This window comes from Beta vulgaris, chromosome 9, assembly GCF_026745355.1.
Source record: "Beta vulgaris subsp. vulgaris cultivar EL10 chromosome 9, EL10.2, whole genome shotgun sequence".
Lineage (NCBI taxonomy): Eukaryota > Viridiplantae > Streptophyta > Magnoliopsida > Caryophyllales > Amaranthaceae > Beta > Beta vulgaris.
The window spans coordinates 22,777,461-22,799,080 of record NC_079210.1 but is presented as its reverse complement, the minus strand read 5'-3'; the positions used below and the strand labels follow the sequence as shown (position 1 = coordinate 22,799,080).

Genomic DNA, 21,620 nt, shown 5'->3' with positions numbered 1-21,620 from the left:
ACCCATAGTTGATTTATTACCCGAACCCCCCCCCATTGAAAAATCCCCAACATGCGAACAAGGCCCTGTGTCAATTTGAGAAAACCCCGAAAAAAATCCCAAAATCAATTAAATCCAATTCGAGATTAAAGAACATAGAACATCAATAAATGGTGAAACAAATCGTTTTGTTTATGCGAAATGGATTAAAGGCGTAAATCAAACAAACGAAGACAATTGAAATTGAACATTCCCGAAAACCAAAAATCCTACATATGAAGACGATTCAAATCGAACTTTTTCTATAACCAAAACCCTAAATCTTCAAATGTAAAGAATAAATTACTATCAAACTAATGATTAATTTATAAACATACTTCAAATCGGTTGGAGGTGAAGATTTCAGATTTATGTCCATGATGCGCTTGTTTTGAGCTTTGTTCATCGATTTTTCTTTGATGTCGAAAGCATTACTTTGATCCATGGTATTTCATTAAAAAAGATTCACTTATACATGAATAGTAGAGTAACAAAAGAGCAGTTGATTGATCCAAAATGGTGGAGGAAGGAGATGAGATGGGTGGAGAGAGAACGCGGAGAAGGAAGAAGGTTGAAATCGAGGTTTAGGTGAAAAAAGAGGAGAGAGAAAAAAGTTGGGTATTTTTTTTTTTATGAAAGTAATAAATTTCAGAAAAATGAAATATCAGTTTGTAATAGCTCTGTTTTTAAGAGCGTTTATTTAAAAGATAATTATAATTACTAAGTTAATTATGTTCCGAAAACTATTATTTTATTTGAGTTGGAGTATGAATTATATTGTCGTGTTTGTAATATATTTATCTGTTTAATTTTATGAGGTTATTATTATTATTATTATTATTATTATTATTATTATTATTATTATTATTATTATTCTTATTCTTATTATTATTATTATTATTATTATTATTATTATTATTATTATTATTATTATTACTATTTTATATTTTAGATTTTGTGCAATTAGTTGAGCGGTATTTCGCAAATTAGGAAACTAAAGTCGGTTCTCCTTTATATTCCTTTTAATATCCAATTTTGGAAACCCAAATCTCCTTTCTCCTTTTATTCGGTCGGTTAAATAACACCAAACAAATCCCAACATTTTTCTCTATCTTCCCATGTGAAGCCACAAAACCCCGACCCCATGAAACCCCCAGCCATGTCTCTCTCTTGTTCCCAACCACCTAGCCCTTGCCGGCATGTTCCCTAACCTCAATGGAGTTTCACTCGTCGTCCTCTGTTTTCTCTATTCAGTGTTGCCCAGGTCTTCGAGGCTCGACGAACGCCACTCGCGACGCCAGATGCGCGACGCATCGGTTGCTTGCGCCGCTGCTGGGGTGGTGTTGCAATCACCACCACAACCTCCTTCTCTTCCCCTGATTTCTCCTCTTCCTTCTTTGTATTGCTGCCCAAATGGTACTAATCTAAAACCAAAACCCTAAATCTTCAAATGTAAAGAATAAATTACTATCAAACTAATGATTAAGCTAAGCTTCCTTTGCTTTTTTCTCTATTACTAGACGTCAGTTTAAATTGAAAGTTTTGTGTATGAAATTATGTTGTTGATTAAATTAATTGTGCATTATTTGGGAAGAATTAATTTATGATATAGTATCAAATTGGTATTGTGGTTGTTATTGTTCTCGATTGTTACTATGGTACTGTTGTTGTTATTGTTGGTGGTGGTGATGCATTGTTGTTGTTGTGCTGTTGTTGATGATGTGTTGTGGTGGGTAGTGTAGAATTAGTTTAGGGAATTTAGTAATATGTGATTGGAATTAAGATTGTGAAGAATTTTCATATTGGGAATTGGTTATGGTACCATTAGATTAGTTAAGTTTTAAGAATATCTTTATTGTTGATGAAGATGGAGCAAAGAGTAATTAGTTGAGTTAGAAAAGGGTTAGGTAGATGAGTTTCTCATTTATCGAGTAATTTATCAGTTGTTATCATTGTTGTAAGGTGGATTGTGATTGCGTCCTTGGTGATAAAATTGCCAATTGTTTTGGAGGCTTATCATTAAGGAATTGGTTTGCGTATAAGGTAACTTTTATGTTCAGTAAAATTATTTACTCATGCCCTTTTGTGTGTGAATCTCTCTGTTCTACTTTTGATAAATAAGTTCGTACTATGGCCATAGATATGAATGTGATGATGAAATGTCATTGATTGATTATGAATACGCAACTGTTTTGTTGGCTTAGTTTATGAACTGAAAATAAAAAAGTGGGCAATGTATGGGTGGAGAATGGTTACACTTTTGACCTGATCATGATACGGTCGACTACGCTCCATAACGAACCTTGAGGGTAGTATTGCTGGGCCCCATAACGAACCTTGGAGGAAGCGTTTGTCGAAAGCCTGTTCTTGCCACTGATTTGTTTAATAGAGTGAGCTATGTCAGCGTTGTAATGAGATGAAAATGGTTTGATAAATAAAATGTCTATAACGGGCTGAAGTAAAGGTTACGAGTTTTCCACTCATTTTGAAATTTTGTTTGTTTTGTATTTCTTCCCTGAATATGCAGGTTTGGTATCAAGAGCTTGGGAATGGAAGTGAAGCGAGATTATGATGTCGTCGTAGATTAAGGATTAAGATTGTATTTTAGATAGTTGATTCAAGAATAGTTACTAATTTCTCATTGTATAATATTTGGGAATATTAGTCGAGTTATTGGTGTAATTAAGGTGATTTTTCCCCTGCGAAGTAATTTAGTTAAGAGTTAATTGTTGTTTATGGTTGTTGAGTGTGTTTCGCTAGCAGCTAGGAAGAGCGGGCTGTTACACAATTTTTTAGATTTTGTATTTATCTTTGGGGAATTTACAAAAGTATTTTAAATAGTTACAAAACACAATTCTAATTTTAGCTAAGAAATGAAAAATAAAAGAGGTGGTTAACTAACTTGTGATTCTAAAGCCATCTGACTTTCATTGACATCAATGGTCATATTTTTGGTGATCAACAACAACTTAACAACCCAAGATCATATTATCTCCGTTCATTTGGATTGAGATAATCTAAATTGAATTGAAATGAAAGAAATTGTAATAAAGAGAGTAAGGGCCTATTCTCCCCGGCTTATTTTTAGTTTACTTCAGTTCAGCTCAGCTCAGTTCAGTTCAGTTGCAATTAGTTCAGTTTAGTTTAGTTTAATTCAGTTCAGTCATTTAATTCTCTAATAATAAAACAATGATAATTATTATTATTATCATCATTATTATTACTACTGCTATTACTATTATATTATAAATATTAAGATCATGATTATAATAATTATTATAATATTATTATTGTTCTTATTACTCCTATTACTATTGCGTTTAATATTATTATTATTATTATTATTATTATTATTATTATTGTTATTATTTTAATATTGCTAATTATTATTTTGCTAATACTTTTTTTCCTATATGATTCAGCTAGTTATATTGAAATGATAATTTAAGCCTAATAAGTACACATTGCAATAATATTTGTCATTGTTCAAAGTACAAACTTTTTAATAGATGACAACAATAATAATATTAAAAATAACAACAATAATATTTATCATTGTTGAAATGAAAAAAAATACACGTTTGATAGTTGAACTAGTTATTAGGCACAGGCTATGCCCCGGGTAAGAAAAAAATTTCATTTATTAATATAATACTTTATGATGATAACACAAAATATAACTTACACTAGTGGTTAAAACTTCAGTATATGTAGCCGAGGTCTCGAGATCAAACCCTATACTATGCAATTTCTTAATTTTTTTATTGTACATGAATTACATGAACTAAAACTCCCTAGGGACAGCACCACATGACATAGTTTCTTGTTTTCGCACGCCTTTTAATATATTTGTATAGACTACTAGGCAAAAATAATAGTACTATCGAACATTAACTAGTTTTCATAATTGGTTAATTATTATTGTATTAATAACTTATTATTAATAATATCATTCTTATGAATTTATAATTAATTAATTAAATAATATTATATTATATTATTATCACTACTATTAGTTATAATTTAATTCAGTTCAATTTAGTTCAATTGCAATCAGTTTAGTTCAATTGCAATGAGTTCAGTTTAGTTCAGTTGCAATCAGTTTAGTTCAGTTGCAATCAGTTTAGTGCAGTTGCAATTAATTCAATTCAGTTCAATTATTTTATACCGAAGAGAATATGCCTTAAATGAAGAACTAAATTGAACTGAAATAGACGGAAAATAACTCCCAAAATACTGGACCTAATCATCATAGTACAAAAATTGAATTTCCATTCCCTTCAAATAGAAAAGGTTGAATTTCCCTAAAATCAAAATCTAATCGACTTGTCATACAGTAAACCTAAGATTTGAGAAAGTCAACATCACCCTTCACCTTGACAATCGACGTGTCAATCTTTTAATGGCTCAACTGAAGGGATGACAAAATTTTGGATTTGATAAACTTGGATAATCTAAACTCCTCTATTTTCAGCCTCTCCTGACTCCTCCATCAGCTTCTACATCAAACAGAGAGAGAAAAACAGAAAAAATAAACAAGTTCAAGTCTCATTAGCTAAGAATTTCTCCTTCGAACTACGCATTTCTATGGCGTAACTTCACATAAAATAAACAACAAGAATTCTCCCAAAATTTCTCCTCTCCTTCATCACAATATACTGTGTAGTTGAGCTTCGCTTTATCTTTAATGGCGGCTGTAACATCACTGTCGTTCTCCGCATTATCTCAGTCATTTGAGCGACGAGTGAATTTTTCTTCGACGCGAACTTTTTCATCTGCTTTCGAATCGATTCGTCTGCGCTCGAATTTCTCCTGTGATTTTTCTGCAGCTGTCAGAGCTTCAAATTCTTCTTCTGGTTTGGTGATTCAGTGCATGTCCCCTACTACAGGTATTTCTAATTTCTAGAATTTTTTTTTTTTTCTTGATTGAAGGTTGATTAAACGGATTTATGAGCATATTAAGTGTGATTTTATGGTCATGTAATAGTATAATGTTGTATAATTTGATTAATTTCGTGAAATTTTGATGTTCTTTTGCTCTTGCGCTTGTGATTGATTCAATATGATGGAGTGCAAAGTAAGGTATATAATGTCCTTAATTTTTTTGGTTGAAGGCTGATTAAATGGACTTATGAGCGTTATTAAGTGTGATTTTATGGTCATGTATTAGTATAATGTTGTATAATTTGATTAAGTTGGTGAAATTTCAGTGTTGATTTGCTCTGACGCTTGTGATTGATTAGATATGATGGAGTGCAAACGTAAGGCTAGATTTAATGTCATTATTTTCTTCATTCAAGGCTGATTAAATTTTACCTATGAGCGTTATTTAGTGTGATTTTATGGTCATGTTATAGTATTATGCTGTATACTTTGATGAATTTTGATGGCTTTTGACTTGTGATTGATTGATGAATGATTATAAGGCTCCTATTTCCTCTGTGTGTGTGTGTGATGCTTTGCTTATCATTCGAACAAAATTGTTGCATATATTAGTTGACGTTGGGAAATGCTGAGAGGTATTAAAGCCATTAGAAGCTTATTCTCGGATTTTGGTATTATTTGAAGTATATATCGGATATATGCACTATTTGCATGTATGAATGGATATATGAGGAGCAGAAATTATCGGTAGACAGTGATATAACTGGCTTTTTACCCGCAGTATAATTACCTATGATGGCTGGGAAAGAAGTGTAGGAAACAGTGTTTAGTCGAGTGAGTTAAATTAATTACATGACAGTATGCAACATCCAGCCAACCACAAGTGTATATGTGTGTCTTTGACTACCAATAAAAAACAGTTGTGGATATATATCTATCAGAACACTTTTTGAGATGGAACAAGTACGTGTTTATCTTTTAGCCATGCATGTTATATACTCTTTAATATTGTTGGTTCTAGATTTAGCACAAAGTTCTTGCGTTTGTTTGTTGTGGATAAACTATGTCTGCTTCGTTTATGCTTCACTTCCCCTACCACATCATTGTAGCCATATGCTACTTAATTAACTTGCTAATATTATTCATGTTTTCTACAAAGTTTAAAGGTAAATGTCTTGTGACATTGAGTGTGAATTTGATTGTTCTATGTTCTGCCAAAGAAGATCGTTAAGCATTTGATGTGATCATAATTTTAGTATCAATCATCTACACACCAATCCTTGATGTGTTCTAGATTTAGTGTGAGTCTCATCACCAAAAGAGAAATTATATATGAAAATTTTACCTAATTGTGAAATGAATTATGATATTTGTAAAACCTATGAAACTATAATGAGTCATCGACATCATGCTACTCACTCATTTCATATTATTCGAGTGACATTGTGCGTATTTTGTATTATGCCAATTGATTTTGGTGTCGAATGCCATTAATGTAATTGCATGACTTCCACTCTCTCAAAGTTGTGGCGTAGATCCATTTATGATCATCATCATGCAACTTCAGAAGGATTTGACTTTCTATCTGATGCCCACCCCAAAATAGATGTTCTTTCATTGGTTTGTTTAAACTTTGAGAGACTGATATATGTATGCATGAAAGTGTTAGAATTCCTTTATTTTCATGTGTATTGTGCAACTTTGGATAAGGAAAAAGTATACATATTTACCAATTATCTTTTGGGTTAAACTTAACGTGTAAGTGTCGTATCTTCCTTTCTTATCAACATAAGCCAAGTAAACTGGTTTTGTTGCTTAAACCATTTGATTGGCTCACTCTTCTTCCTATAGCTATTAAATTTATATGCCTTATTTTTGCTTTGTGTTTTTGCCCTTAGACACTACATCTTATTTGTTGAGATACATGTTGACCTCCACAATGGCAGTATAGTGCAAAGTGCGAACTGCTAAGTCCAAGTCCCGTGCCAGATTCACCCCTTTATACTGCATACATACACCAAGAGAAAGAAAAAGCACCGAGAGGGAGCTACACTCACCAATACCCATGCTACAACTGGCTCTATATATGGCACTACTGGAATGGTGGAAGAAGGAAATATTTTGTGACTATACATGACATAATCTGTTAAGAGAATTCTTTTAGAAGGAATGTCGAGGTGGTGCTAGCCAGTATTTTATAGAATAAAGCTGATGTATATAAATAGGAGCATGGCTAACATCTAGGGATATCCAAAAAATAGTAGTGAAGCTCTTGTAATTGGTAGAGTCCTTGCCTCTCGAAAGTAAGGGTTGTATTAAGGAAATGTACCCTCAATATAATATCTATCCTTGGTTACTTATTTATCTTGTTGTTCTCTATTTGCGAAGCTAAGGAACTCATGTCCTAGCAATTTGGTCTCGAACACTCAACGAACTCAACATTTGGAGGAATTATAGATCTACGCGCCGCGCTGACAGAGGAAGTGGCGTTAGTGGTGGAACTAGTTGTTGGTCCCCTACCGCAGATGTTGGCCGCCCAAATCGCCACTAGTATGGAGAAAGCCACACAACATTTGACAATAGAGATGGGTACACTGTATGAACGGGATGAAGGAAGCTCGTGGAGATGCTGAGATGGGCAGGGAAGCGCCAAGCGAGCAAGCTTGCTGTCGTGAGTTTGCAAGGAGGGAAGAAAGGAGAGAAAGTAGAATGGGGGAGTTTGGGAATGAAACGGAGGAAGAGGATGACATGAGATATGGAGGGAGGTACCATGGTGGTGGCGAAGAGGATGACATGAGATATGGAGGGAGGTACCATGGTGGTGGCAATTGGTGTGCAAAAATGTTGGATCTACCCATCTCCACCGGTACAATCCAGATGGGTGGATTATAAGAGTTTCAAATTCTATAGCCTGAAGCCCTGAACGCGAAAGAGCAAGTGAAGGCGACTGTCGTATCCATGGACGGAAATGCGCTCCTCTAGTACCACAGGGAGAATCGTCGACATCCAATATGAGGTGGTCGAAGATGAAAACCATGTTGCGTCAATTTTCGCGAAACGACAATTACCTTGCACTAGCAGTGTCTTAGCCACGAGGGAGTGGTGGAGGAGTATAGGTGATGATTCATTGAGCTTTTGGCCCCTTTGGAAGGAATACCCAACTCCGTACTCCAAACCAGTTTATAAGTAAGCTCAAATAGGACATAAACAACGAAATGGGACTCATTAGCTCACAATCTGTGGATCTGTTAAAATTAGCAATTAAACTTGACATTACAATGCTTGATAGGGAGAAAATCAAGGAATGCCATTAATATGTTAGAATGACAAGAGAAGAATAAGGAGTAACATTCATTAATTAATTTACAATACCCTTATATAAATGCATTACGTAATTCTTTTTGTAAGACACATATAAGAAATATAAGAGTTATTATTTAGTGAATTTTGTCTTCTTTTCTATATATTATTCTACCAAAATATTGTGTGTGTCCATCACGCTTCCAACAAAGTGGTATCAGAGCTAGTGTTTATATTATGGCGTCACAAACTAATGTTGTAGCTTTCCAATATCCCAAACTTACAAAAGAAAATTATGATAAGTGGTCTCTACGTATGAGAACAATTCTTGGAGCCCAAGGTGTTTGGGAGATTGTTGAGAAAGGTTATACGAAACAAAGTTAAACCAAACAGAGAAAGAAGCTTTGGATAATGAGAGGAAAAAGGATCAGAATGCACTTACAATCATCCATCAAGGTTTGGATGATGACATGTTTGAAAAAGTTGCTAATGCAAGAAGTTCAAAAGAAGCATGGTGTACCCTTCACAATTCCTTTGAAGGTGTAAGTCGAGTAAAGAAGGTTCGACTTCAAACTCTAAGAGGAGAGTTCGAAAAACTTGAGATGATGGAGAAAGAATCCATCTCATATTATTTCACAAAAGTTCTAAACATTGTGAATCAAATGAAGAGGCTTGGAGAATCGATGGAAGATTCTCGAGTAGTAGAAAAAATATTGCGTTCGCTCAATTCTGATTTCAACCGCGTAGTGGTTGCTATCGAAGAGTCAACTAAGGACTCAGATTCAATGACAATCGATGAATTGAATGGGTCACTTCGAGCCCATGAACAACGAATGGTTAAGAAAGGAAAGAAGGAAGATGAGCAGGTGTTGCAAGCCAGGACATCCTTTAACAATAAAGGATTTACACGTGATAAGCAACATTATCAATCACGTGGTAGAGGCGGCCAGCGAGGACGTGGTCGTGGTCAAGGAAGAGGGGGTGATGATCGAAATTCCCAAAATTATTAGAGGTGAAACCTCTACCAGAGGTCATGGACGTGGTAGAGGAATGAATCAATACCAGAGAAGTAATGATAAGGCTAATATTCAATGTTACAATTGTAACAAATATGGCCACTTTGCATGGGAATGCTATTCAAAAAAGGTGCAGGAAGAAACAAATCTTATTGAAAATAAGGATGATACAGAAGAATCAACTATGTTGTTAGCTCTTAAAATAGAAGATAAGAAGGATGATAATTTAACGTGGTATCTTGACAATGGAGCGAGTAACCACATGACAGGAGACAAGAACAAATTTGTTGATCTGGACACAAGTGTGACATGCAACGTTACTTTTGGCTATGGCTCAAAAGTAAAAATTGAGGGAAAAGGTACGATTATGATTGAATTAAAAGATTCAAGTCATAAATTAAGAAGTAATATCTTAAGTGTGGGTCAGCTCTTAGAAGTCAATGGATGCAAAATTATGATGGAGGGACAAAAGTTATGGCTTCGTGATAGAAACTCTAATCTAATAACTACTGTTTCTATGACGAAGAATAGAATGTTCTTGATTAATCTACAAACAATTGGTCCAATGTGTTTGAAGACTTGTGCTGAAGATCCTTCTTGGAAGTGGCACATGAGATTTGGTCACCTTAATTTTGAAAATCTTAAAGAGATAGGACACAAGAAAATGGTAAGAGGATTGCCTTGTATTGATCATCCTAATCAACTGTGTGAAGCATGTTTACCTGGTAAGCAACCAAGAAAGGCATTTCCAAAACCATTTATTTCAAGAGCGACGAAGCCACTTGAAGTGGTGCATTCAGATATATGCCGACCAATCAAACCCAAATCACTTGGTAAAAGTTCATACTTTATTCTTTTCATTGATGATTATAGCAGAAAAACATTGGTTTATTTCTTGAAAAATAAATCAGAAGCATTTGACACCTTCAAGACGTTCAAAGCAATGGTTGAGAAAGAGAGTGGTTATGAGATTAAAGCATTGAGAACAGATAGAGGTGGTGAGTTCACATCCAATGAATTCAACAAATGCTTTGAGGACCATGGAATACGCAGATCACTTACTGTTCCAAGAACGCCACAACAAAATGGTGTAGCGAAAAGAAAGAATAGGACTATTCTCAACAGGGCTAGACTAGATCTATGCTGAAAAACAAGAAGATGCCTAAAGAATTTTGGGCAGAAGCAGTTTCATGTGCAGTTTACTTGTCAAATCGTTCCCCTACAAAGAGCTTAGAGAATGTTACGCCTCAGGAAGCTTGGAGTGGATGGAAGCCATGTGTATCACATCTTCGAATATTTGGTTCCATTGCTTGTGCACAAGTTCCCAAGCAACTCAGGTCCAAGCTTGATGATCGAAGTGAGAAATTACTTTTCATTGGATATGATGAAAAGTCTAAGGGTTACAAGTTGTTCAATCCAAGCACTAGCAAGTTAGTGATCAAAGATGTAGAATTTGATGAAGAGGCAATATGGGATTGGAACATCACCGAAGAGGAAGAATCTTACAACTTTCTTTCTTATTTTGGTGAAGAAAATTCGACACATCATGTTCCGGAGGCTACACCCACTACTCCACCAACATCTCCTCATAGGACATCACCTACATTGCAATCAAGTGGAGAGTCTTCTAGTTCAAGTGAAGGACCAAAGAGTTTAGAAGTCTTTCTGATCTTTATGAAGTCACCGAAAGGCTTGAAGATAATACTTCATTATTTTGCTTATTTTCTAATATTGAACCAATGAGCTTCAATGAAGCAAAGAAACATAAGGAATGGATTCGTGCAATGAATGAAGAGATACCGTCTATTCAAAAGAATGAAACATGGGAATTGACACCACTCCAAAAAGGAAAAAAGGCGATAGGAGTCAAATGGGTATTCAAAATCAAGAGAATGCTAATGGTGATGTTGAAAGATACAAAGCGAGGCTTGTTGCTAAAGGTTATAAGCAAAACAAGGAATTGACTATGAAGAGGTATTTGCCCCAGTTGCCCGATTAGAGACAGTGAGGTTGCTAATTTCAATAGCAGCGCAATTTCAATGGAAGATTCATCAAATGGATGTAAAATCAGCTTTTCTAAATGGATTGTAGAAGAAGAGGTGTACATTGAACCACAAGGTTATGTTGTCAAAGGACAAGAAAATAAAGTATTAAGATTGAAAAAGGCTTTATATGGGTTGAAGCAAGCACCTCGAGCATGGATTAGTCGGCTTGATAAATACTTGCAAGAAAATGGATTTGCCAGGTGTCTTCATGAATATGCACTCTATGTCAAGAAAAAAAACAACGATGTGTTCTATGTTTGCATCTATGTAGATGATCTAATTTTCACAGGAAGTAGTATCGAAATGTTTGAAGAGTTTAAGAAAAGAATGGCACGCAAATTTGAGATGACAGATATAGGACTCATGTCCTATTATCTAGGAATTGAAGTTACAAGAAGCTTATACAAAAGGAGTATTGAAGAAATTTTTATCTTACAAGAAGCTTATACAAAAGGAGTATCTAGGGACTCATGTCCTATTATCTAGGGACTCACTGGAAGATTCATCAAATGGATGACAGATATGAGTGATGAAGGAATTTTTATCTTACAAGAAGCTTATACAAAAGGAGTATTGAAGAAATTCAATATGTTAAATGTTAATCCAGTGAGCACTCCAATGGAATGTGGGCTGAAATTATCGAAAAATGATCCTTATGGAGAAAAGGTGAATCCAACCTTATATAAGAGTTTGGTCGGAAGTCTACGATATTTGACATTTACTCGGCCAGACATCTCATTTTTTGTTGGACTAGTAAGTCGCTTTATGGAAAAATCCATCTACTTCTCATCTGAAGGCTGCAAAGAGAATTCTCCGTTATTTGAAAGGCACATTAGATCATGGGTTGTTATACTCTACTTCAGATGATTTCAAACTTAAGGGATATTGTGATAGTGATTTTGCTGGAGATGTTGATGATCGCAAAAGTACAACTGGTTTTGTATTTTTACTTGGTAATAATGTTGTTTCATGGAGTTCAAAGAAACAACCAATTGTTACACTCTCTACATGTGAATCATAATATATTGTTGCAACCTCGTTTGCATGTCACTCAATATGGCCACGAAGATTATTGAAGGAACTCCAACTACCACAAATGGAGTCCACTAAGATTATGACCGATAATAAGTCAGCTCTTGCTTTGGCCAAAAATCCAGTTTTTCATGACCGAAGCAAACATATTGACACAAGGTTTCATTTCATACGACAATGCATTGAACAGAAGGAAATTGAATTGAAGTTTGTAAAGTCGATGGACCAAATTGCTGATATCTTTACAAAGCCACTAAAGTTTGAAGACTTCATTCGCATGCAAAAATTAATCGGGATTGTGAGAAGGTCAAGTTTAAGGGGGAGTGTTAAAATTAGCAATTAAACTTGACTATACAATGCTTGATAGGGAGAAAATCAAGGAATGTCATTAATATGTTAGAATGACGAGGGAAGAATAAGGAGTAACATTCATTAATTAGTTTACAATACCCTTATATAAATGCATTATGTAATTCTTTTTGTAACACATATAAGAAATATAAGAGTTATTATTTAGTACATTTTGTCTTCTTTTCTATATATTATTCTACCAAAATATTGTGTGTCCATCACGCTTCCAACAGGATCATGCCATGGAGTTGGCGGTCCATATAGAAACTAAACTGAATTATGGGACTAAGAAGAGATGGGAGCCTAGAAGCATTTACTAGCCTGGATTAACCCATACCCAATCCTATACACCCTCCTTTTCCTCCACCAAATCGCATCATTCATATCAGCCAACCAATCCACTTTTTCGAACTCTTTCATTACCTCGCCCAAAATCAGTATGCCTCATCTAGCCAATCTAAACTGAACTCCCAACCATTGGAGAAATAAGGAGACTTAGTGAGAAGGAACTACAATACAAATTTTCCGTTGTGATGACAAATGAGCGAGCATACCCATCACTCCTTCCCACACATTTGAGGTATCCTTGGGTACCTTCCACACGTTTGAGGTATCCTTGGGTATAGGGGAGAAGTACAAGGGCAAGGAGTTTGCAGGTTGTTCCTTTACTCATTCAAGAGACAATGGTAGTGAGGATTATCTTCCCCTTCCTTCGGGAAATTCAAATATTATATTAGGCATTCAGTGGCTTGAGAAATCGGGGAGTATGAGACTAATTGGAAGACACAAACGTTGCAATACAAATGTGGGGACAACACTCCGGCATTGAGTACAACAGGGGTGTCATTAAAAGCCATGATCAGAGTCCTGAAAAAGGAAGGCAAAGGATTATGGGTAGAATTCAATCAGATGATGGAGGAAGCAGGTGACCCAGTATACAACTTATGAGCAGGTGTTTCATATGCCATTTGGTCTCCTAGCTAAAAGGGGCCATGAACATGCTTTTAATTTGAAACATGGGACACATGCAGTTAGTGACCGGCCCTATATATATCCTCAATCATAAAAAGAAAGATGAAATCGAATAGCTTAAAAGATATGTTAACTGTTGGTATCATACAACTTACAAGCATCACATAGTGCTTTCTCTAATCCTGTTTTGCTTCTTAAAAAGAAAAATGGGTCTTCGAGGTTTTGTATTCATTACATAGCTCTTAATAATGTAATTTTGCCTCACATATATTATATACCCATTATTGATGAGCTTCTTGATGAGTTAGTAGGCTCTTGTGTGTTTTCTAAGCTAGACCTTAAGTCTGGGTGTCACCAGATTAAGATGAAATTTGAAGATGTGCATAAGTCAGCTTTTAGGACCCGTGAGGGTCATTATGAGTTTTTGGTGATGCCCTTTGGGCTCACTAATGCCCCAGGCCCCGGCTACATTTCAAGTCTTAATGAATTAGGTTTTTAAACCCTACCTTCGAAAATTTGTCTTGGACTTCTTTGATGATATATGATATATAGCACTAGCATGGAGCAACACAAGCAACATTTGAATGTCGTTTTGGGAGCCTTAGCTGCTAACCATCTCTATGCAAACAAAAAGAAATGTGAGTTTTGGAAGGGTGAAGTTTTATATTTGGGGCATGTTATCTCAGTTAGCCATGGACCAATCCAAAGTTCAAGCCATGTTGGGTTGGCCTATTCCTAGAAGCTACAGTGACCTCAGAGATGGGTATTATAGGCGTTTTGTGAAAGGTTATGCTAGCATTGCACAGCCACTCACTCATCAACTCAAAAAAAATGCTTTTTGGTGGTCCACAGAAGCAACAAAGACATTTGAACAGTTGAAAAAGGGACTCGCATAGGCTTCTATCCTACATATGCCAGATTTTAGCCTTCCTTTTGTAATAGAGGCTGATGCCCATGGGTATGGTTTAGGGGCTGTCTTGCTCCAGCAGGGACACCTATAGCATGAAATGGAAGCTTTATCTGATAGGGAGACATATTACTATCCACACTCATCAGAAAGCTTAAGGCACCTGTTGAGTCATAGGGAAGTGGGTCCTAGCTACCAAAAATGGATAGGAAAGCTTGTGGGTTTTGACTTTGAGATAAAGTATAAGCCATGGGCCAGGAACAGAATAGTTGAAGCAGCCCCCTGAAGTGGAATTTTATACCATCACTAGCTCCCATAGTCCTAGTTAGCAGATGGTCACTCAAGCGGTCAAGCCATTCAACAGGATACTAGCATCTAGCACTTGACCACTGAAGTAGCAACAAGATTACCTTTGTAAGGGTTTTCAATTGAGCATGGAATTTTGAAGTATAAAGGGCATTTGGTGATTCCAAGGAACTCTTCCTTAACCACTGCTTTACTAGAAGAATACCACTCTTCTCCTTTTGGGGGGCACTCTGGTGTTTTTAAAAACTTATCAAAGAATGGCAAGAGAATGGTTTTGGAAGGGCATGAAAAAGGTTGTCACTGCTTATGTTCAGGGGTGCCATGTATGTCAACAACACAAAACTTCCACCCTTGGCCCAACAGGCTTGTTGCAACTCTTACCCATTCCTAATCAAATTTGGGATGACATATCCATGGACTTTGTGGAGGGTTTGCCCAAGTCCAAAGGGTGGGACACAATCCTTGTAATAGTAGACATATTATCAAAGTACGGGCACTTCATTGGTCTGAAACACCCTTTTACTGCTGCATCTGTAGCCTCCTTGTTCATTAAAGAGGTGGTTAAGCTCCATGGGTTCCCAGCAACAATAGTTCCAGACACAGATAAAGTCTTCATTAGTCTTATTTGGAAAGAATTGTTCAAACTTCAGGGTACCCTACTTCACAGAAGCATTGCTTATCACTCTCGAGGTGGTAAACAAAACCCTTGAAGCTTATCTTAGGTGCTTTTGCAATGGCAAACCCTTGGTGTGGGGAACTTGGCTGCCTGGTACAATAACTGTGCCCACATCTCCACCAAGTGTACTCCATAGAAAGCAGTTTATGGCAGGCACCCCCTCCATTATTCAGGTTTGAAAAAGGGAGTACAGCAGTCTCTACCTTAGAGGAGGAAATTTTGGAGAGAGATGCTATCTTAGATGAGTTGTAGTTTCACCTTTTAGCTGCTCAGAATGATATGAAACATGATGTGAAACAGCAAGAGAACAAGAAAAGAAGAGAAGTACACTTTGAGGTGGATGATTGGTTGTATTTGAAGCTCCAACCTTACAAGCTGCAAAAGCTAGCTCCCAGGTTTTATGGACCCTTCAAGGTCCTGAGAAAGATTGGCACAGTGGCCTATCACCTCCTCCTTCCACCTCATTCGAGAATCCACCCTGTTTTTCATGTCTCACAACTCAAGAAAGCCATAGGGGATGCTCTGATGTCTGCCTCCCTACCCCCACAGTTGACCACTGAGGCTCTTCTGGGAGTCAGAGCACCCTTTAATCCTACCCAAGTTGCAGAAATACTCATCAAGTGGACCAACTTACCCCCGTTTAAAGCCATTTGGGAGGATGTGCAGCTCCTAGACAACCGCTTCCCTGACTTCCACCTTGAGGACATGGTGTACAATTGGGAAGGGGGTATTGCTAAGTCCCCTGCTAGATTTACCCCTGCATACGTACACCAGGAGAAAGAAGGAAGCACCTGGAGGGAGCTACACTCACCAATACCCATGCTACAGCTGGCACTACTGAAATTGTGGAAGAAGGAAATAAGCTCTGACTATACATAACAGAATCTGTTGGGAGATTTCTTTTAAAAGGAATGCTGAGGTGGCACTAGCCAGTATTTTCAAGAAGAGAGCTGATGTATATAAATAGGAGCATGGCTCAACATCAAGAGATATCCAGAAATCAGTATAGAAGTTCTTGTAATTGGGAGAGTCCTTACCTCTCGAAAGTAAGGGTTTTATTAGGGAAATCTACCTTCAACACAATATCTATCCTTGGCTACTTATTTGTCTTGTTGTTCTCCATTTGCCAATCTAAGGAACTCAGGTCCTAGCATTAGATACCTATTTATTGATTGTTTTTTTCTACAAGCATGATGCCATGATAGCCACGGATATTAATTGTCTTTTAACAAAAAGCATACTGGGATCAGCAGGGTTGGCTCCTTGATCTTGGTCCACAATTCTTGCATCATATAGGATATTAATTGTCTTTTAACAAAAAGCATACTGGGATCAGCAGGGTTGGCTCCTTGATCTTGGTCCACAATTCTTGCATCATATAGGTCTGCTCGTGATGAGTGAGTATGTTATGCGTTGTTCAAAATGTGTTGCTTCGAGCTGCAGCCAGTTTGAGGTTTATCTGTCATCTTATTTGACTCATAGGTAGGATGAGCTAGATAGCTTAAAAGACCACTGATTGATTTACTATTACTTTCTAATTCAACCCAAATTACTATCCTAATCCATCACAAACTTTTTACTTCCGTATAACATGCTCCATCTGCCAAGCTAGCGATAGTTTTGGAACTTTGGTGATTGAACAGATAATTGTATCTAATTGTTTCTACTTAGTCCTAAGCTGCAAGGTACAGGAGTCGCCAATAATTTTTTTGCCAAATCGGAATTTACTGTCTCCACTATAACCAGATGCTCCTCATATGGTTTCTTTGCTTGAGAGCTTGAGCCGTAGTTGATACTTGTCAAATGTTCTATTTTATAATAATTTTAAGTATTCTTCCTATCCCAATAGTAGTTCTTCATTCCCTATTTACAGGTCCAAATATTTGGCCTATACCTAAGTAAATGCCAAAAGTTCTTTGGACTTTCCATGTTTGATTGCATTTTATGTGTAACTTTGCCAACACAGAAATATCACAACTGCTTGGGTATGAAATAAGGTACCAGGGGGAAAATAAATATTAACAAGTATAGAGCAAGAATGTAGGATTGGACGTTGATTAGGGACCTGTAAGAAAACCAAACAATTGGTCTCAAGAATATGGCTGAGGATTCTCTTTGCTATGACTAAGTAAGCTCGGAATTGATTCAGAAGAAGAGTAATAAATGAGAGCAAGCGGCGTTTGTAGGCTATTTAAGATCTTGATACAGCTGGTTTAGTCTATCCTCGCGGCTTGTTGAATCTGGATGCTCGCCACTAGCTTATTCAAGCCTTGACAAAGTCAGAACCTTCTATCTCCTTGAACAGAACAGAAGTTTCTACCATGCTGGGGGGACTTGGAGGCCCCGCAGTCATTCCAAGGATCGCGGTGTGCTCCTTCGCAGCTCCTCCCGCCTCTCCTCAATAAGGGGCTATTACAGAAAGGAAGGGAATTTCTGTTCAACTTTTTGGGAATAGCTATTTTGTCCCCAATTTTAAAGAGATGTGACGAAAGAAAGTGAGAGGCCGAAGGGCAAGGAAGTGAGTCAAGTCTGCCATATGCTTGACGACCAGAAAAAGCTCAATGGAATCAGGGTCTGGCCCAAAAAGAAGCAATGCTATGGGTACCATGACTGATCACCATCAAGTAAATTAGATTCTTTCTAAATCAAGGTCTGTGACACCTTTGTGACTTAGCTAATGCATCTGGCTATGCACTGGTAATGACCTTGCCCAGTGGCCTAGCTCAAGAGCACCATTCACATTTCATCAGGACTTGCTGAAGAGCAGTGAGCACTGCATTCTGTGCTGCGATTGTTGAGATGGCTGATGCATGTGTTTGCTGGCCCAAACATCGATGACTACAGTTCTATCAGTATTCACTGGTTCTCAAGACAGAGAAGGTCATCATCCTGCAGCCTGATAGGGTTGTGATTTGCAATGGCCCTGCATTTGGCTCTGTTGATAAAGAACTTCTTGAAGGAGTTAGAATATTAAGAAAAACACCAACCTACCTCATAGATGACCTCAAGCTTGTTAATTATCGGCTTCTAGTGATCCATTGGCGCTAGGACACGTGTCATGTTTTTATGATTCGATTGGGTACCACATGGCTGTATAATGACTTTTGGCTCATTGGTGAGGGCCTTAGGCTTGACCACAATTAGTTGTATATGAACGCATCAATTGATGTCCAATTAAAGAGTTGAATCTCGTAAAGGAAGGAGCTAATGGACATTTTTTTTTTCTTGGAGGAGCTAATGGACACGCAAATGCATAGTTTTATCAAAATGGGAAGCTCCTTTACTTGTTTAATACTAAAATGTTCCACAAGTATCAATTGCTCCACGTGCTTTTGTGGGGTAAAGGAGAAATAAAATTATAGTATATCTTTTGGTTTGCATTTTATTATATTCCAGCCTAGTTGGGTATATGTATTGAATTGTTTGTTATCTGTAGTTAAATTCAAGTAACTTCATTTTTTTCTTTCCTTTAAACATGATTGCTGAGGGAAGTTGTAAAAATGCCTAGTTGTATTTACAATCAACCTTACAATGGAAAAAAAATAAAAAATCTTGTACAGGTATTCTTTTGACAGTTCCATAAAATCCTTTATTGTAATTTCTTTCAGATACTCCTCCGGTATCCCAGACGAAGCTGAATTTTCTCAAGGCTTATAAACGGCCAATTCCTAGTATCTACAACAATGTGCTACAAGAGTTGATCGTTCAGCAACATCTGATGAGATACAAAAGGACATATAGATATGATCCTGTTTTTGCTCTCGGTTTTGTTACTGTCTATGATCAGCTAATGGAAGGATATCCGAGTGATGAAGATCGGAGTGCTATCTTTGAAGCTTACATTAATGCACTAAATGAGGATCCAGAGCAGTACAGGTTTGTGTTGGTTGCAATTATCTGTCAGTATCAGATTAAGGTGAAAATATTAGAGAAAATGTCCCACTAGCAAAAACTACCACCTAGTAGCAATAGCTAGCTATTTTAGATAATAAGAATTTCAGTTTCCTATGGTTTTCACGAGCAAAAAGTGCATAATCTGAAGAAGTCAATGAGTTGTATCTTCAACACATGTCTCTCACTGCTGATCTTTTAACATATAATATCTGAGAACAATATACCATCATCTCTCTCACTCTCTCTTCAGGGTTGAGTTGATTCCACTCCCTAATATTACATAAAACTTTCTTCCGTATACTAGTTGTTGATGTTTTCTGTCATAAACTCAGTTAAATAATTTTGGCTTTCCTTATTTGTCATCCTTCAACTGACTCAAATAGATCCTTTTGCCGACTCATCTTTTCACAGGTGTAGGTGCCTCTGGAAACTTACATATTTTTCCATAAATGCTACTATACACTTGATTAACTAGAGGTGGGCAGATTATATTTGACTCTCAATTCTGAGGGTGTCACATTATGATTGTGTGTTATTGTTGTTAGCCCCTCCCTCAACTATTAGATCACCTGCCTGGGATATACTGATATAAGTTACATGACTATGTCAAATTTTTATGCTCCAGTATTTTTTCCCTTGTGTCATAAAAGTTGATACAACATTCTGAGTCAAATAGTGATGAGAAATTTTCTATTCATCAGGAAAGATGCACAAAAATTGGAGGAGTGGGCTCGTGCCCAAACACCTGCATCATTGGTCGATTTTTCATCAAGAGAAGGCGAAATTGAGGATATTTTAAAGGATATTGCAGGAAGAGCTGGTGGTACTGGGAGTTTCAGTTACAGTCGGTTCTTTGCAGTTGGCTTGTTTCGTCTCCTTGAATTGGCTAATGCATCTGAACCCACTATCTTAGAGAAGGTCAGTCTTTGAATTTCATAAATATCGAGAATGCAAGTTTCAAACAAGTGTCATGTGTGACTTCGAAAATATTTATATACATGCAATTCCATGTCTTCTCTATCTCCTCACTTTCAGTTGACCATAACAACTCATCTTATGGAATGCAGTAGTATACTGCATCTTACATTTGGTGTTGTCTAGCTGCTATTATGTATATATAGAATGCATTATTGAACTTCTGTAGGGTATTATACAGTAGCTTATTGTGAACTAGTGGTTAGTTCATGGTAATGATAAGTTTTAAAGTTCGATGCAGCCTTTGATGTGAGTTTCGATATCTTATGAAACTGATGAACATTTTATTGATCCATCTTAATTTCTGTTTAGAAGAAATCGAATTGTCATGATTTTTAAAAATTACTGATGAACTTCTGACTGATCCATCTTAATTCTGTTTAGTATGAAGTGTATTGTCATGATTTGTTCAAGATTATGCTCCAGTATATGTGTGATGTGTCTGCTGGGACTCTGATTGTCTTTTGAAGCTCCCTGTTAAGTTTCATTGGCTGCCAGAAAAGCTGATGCTTGCTAACCATGTCAAATCTGCAATTAAGCTCCTTCTCTGACTCACAATTGCCAAATAATGCAATTAAGCACCTAACCTTTCGAGTCTCTTTGGCAAAAGTGTTGTTGATATCTGAATGTCACAAGGACCCTACGACAAAATGTCAAAAGTGCTGTTTGCTTCAGGGTGCTTTTTTAAAGGGAATGTTCTTTATGTTGGTAAAAGCTCTTAAATCACATGCCTAAAACTATTTATTCATATAATTGCTGATTTTTTTTTCGGGCCCTTTATTATGACAGCTTTGCTCTGCGTTGAATGTAAACAAGAAAAATGTGGATCGGGATCTTGATGTATACCGCAACCTCCTGTCAAAGCTTGTACAAGCCAAAGAGCTGTTGAAGGAGTATGTGGAGAGGTAAGTTTGTTCACATGCAAGATGCGACACATTCATTTATTCAGGCCACATAATGTGTCTATATTGTTATCAAAACAAGAGAAGACTTATATTTTCTACTCTTCCTTGCAGAGAGAAGAAGAAAAGAGAAGAGAGATCAGACATACAAAAAGCTAACGAGGCAGTTACAAAATGATTGAGAGCATACTGAATGTGTTGTACACAGCATTGCTGTCGATAATATACAGATATTTTTCTCTGCATCTGCAGTGCCCTTATTTTTGTTCCCAAGTAACTTAGAGAACATGAGAGCTACATATATATGTTTATATTATCCCATGCTCTTATTAGATTTCACTA

At 36.7% G+C, this 21,620-nt stretch overlaps 1 protein-coding gene across 2 annotated transcripts; it reads left to right on the top strand.

Moving 5' to 3' along the window:
* Positions 1 to 4,487: 4,487 nt before the first annotated feature.
* Positions 4,488 to 21,594, top strand: LOC104903036 (protein THYLAKOID FORMATION1, chloroplastic). 2 transcript variants are annotated; one of them, XM_010691008.4, is made up of 5 exons: positions 4,488 to 4,907; positions 19,116 to 19,383; positions 20,103 to 20,319; positions 21,166 to 21,281; positions 21,393 to 21,594. In XM_010691008.4, the coding sequence occupies exons 1-5, from the start codon at positions 4,706 to 4,708 to the stop codon at positions 21,454 to 21,456; spliced, it is 867 nt and encodes a 288-aa protein (XP_010689310.1). In that variant the 5' UTR covers positions 4,488 to 4,705; the 3' UTR covers positions 21,457 to 21,594. The 2 variants fall into 2 exon arrangements, with proteins under 2 accessions (XP_010689310.1, XP_048491792.1); XM_048635835.2 differs by lacking the exons at positions 19,116 to 19,383; positions 20,103 to 20,319; positions 21,166 to 21,281; positions 21,393 to 21,594 and adding an exon at positions 6,849 to 10,472 and having other exon boundaries at positions 4,766 to 4,907.
* Positions 21,595 to 21,620: the final 26 nt, after the last annotated feature.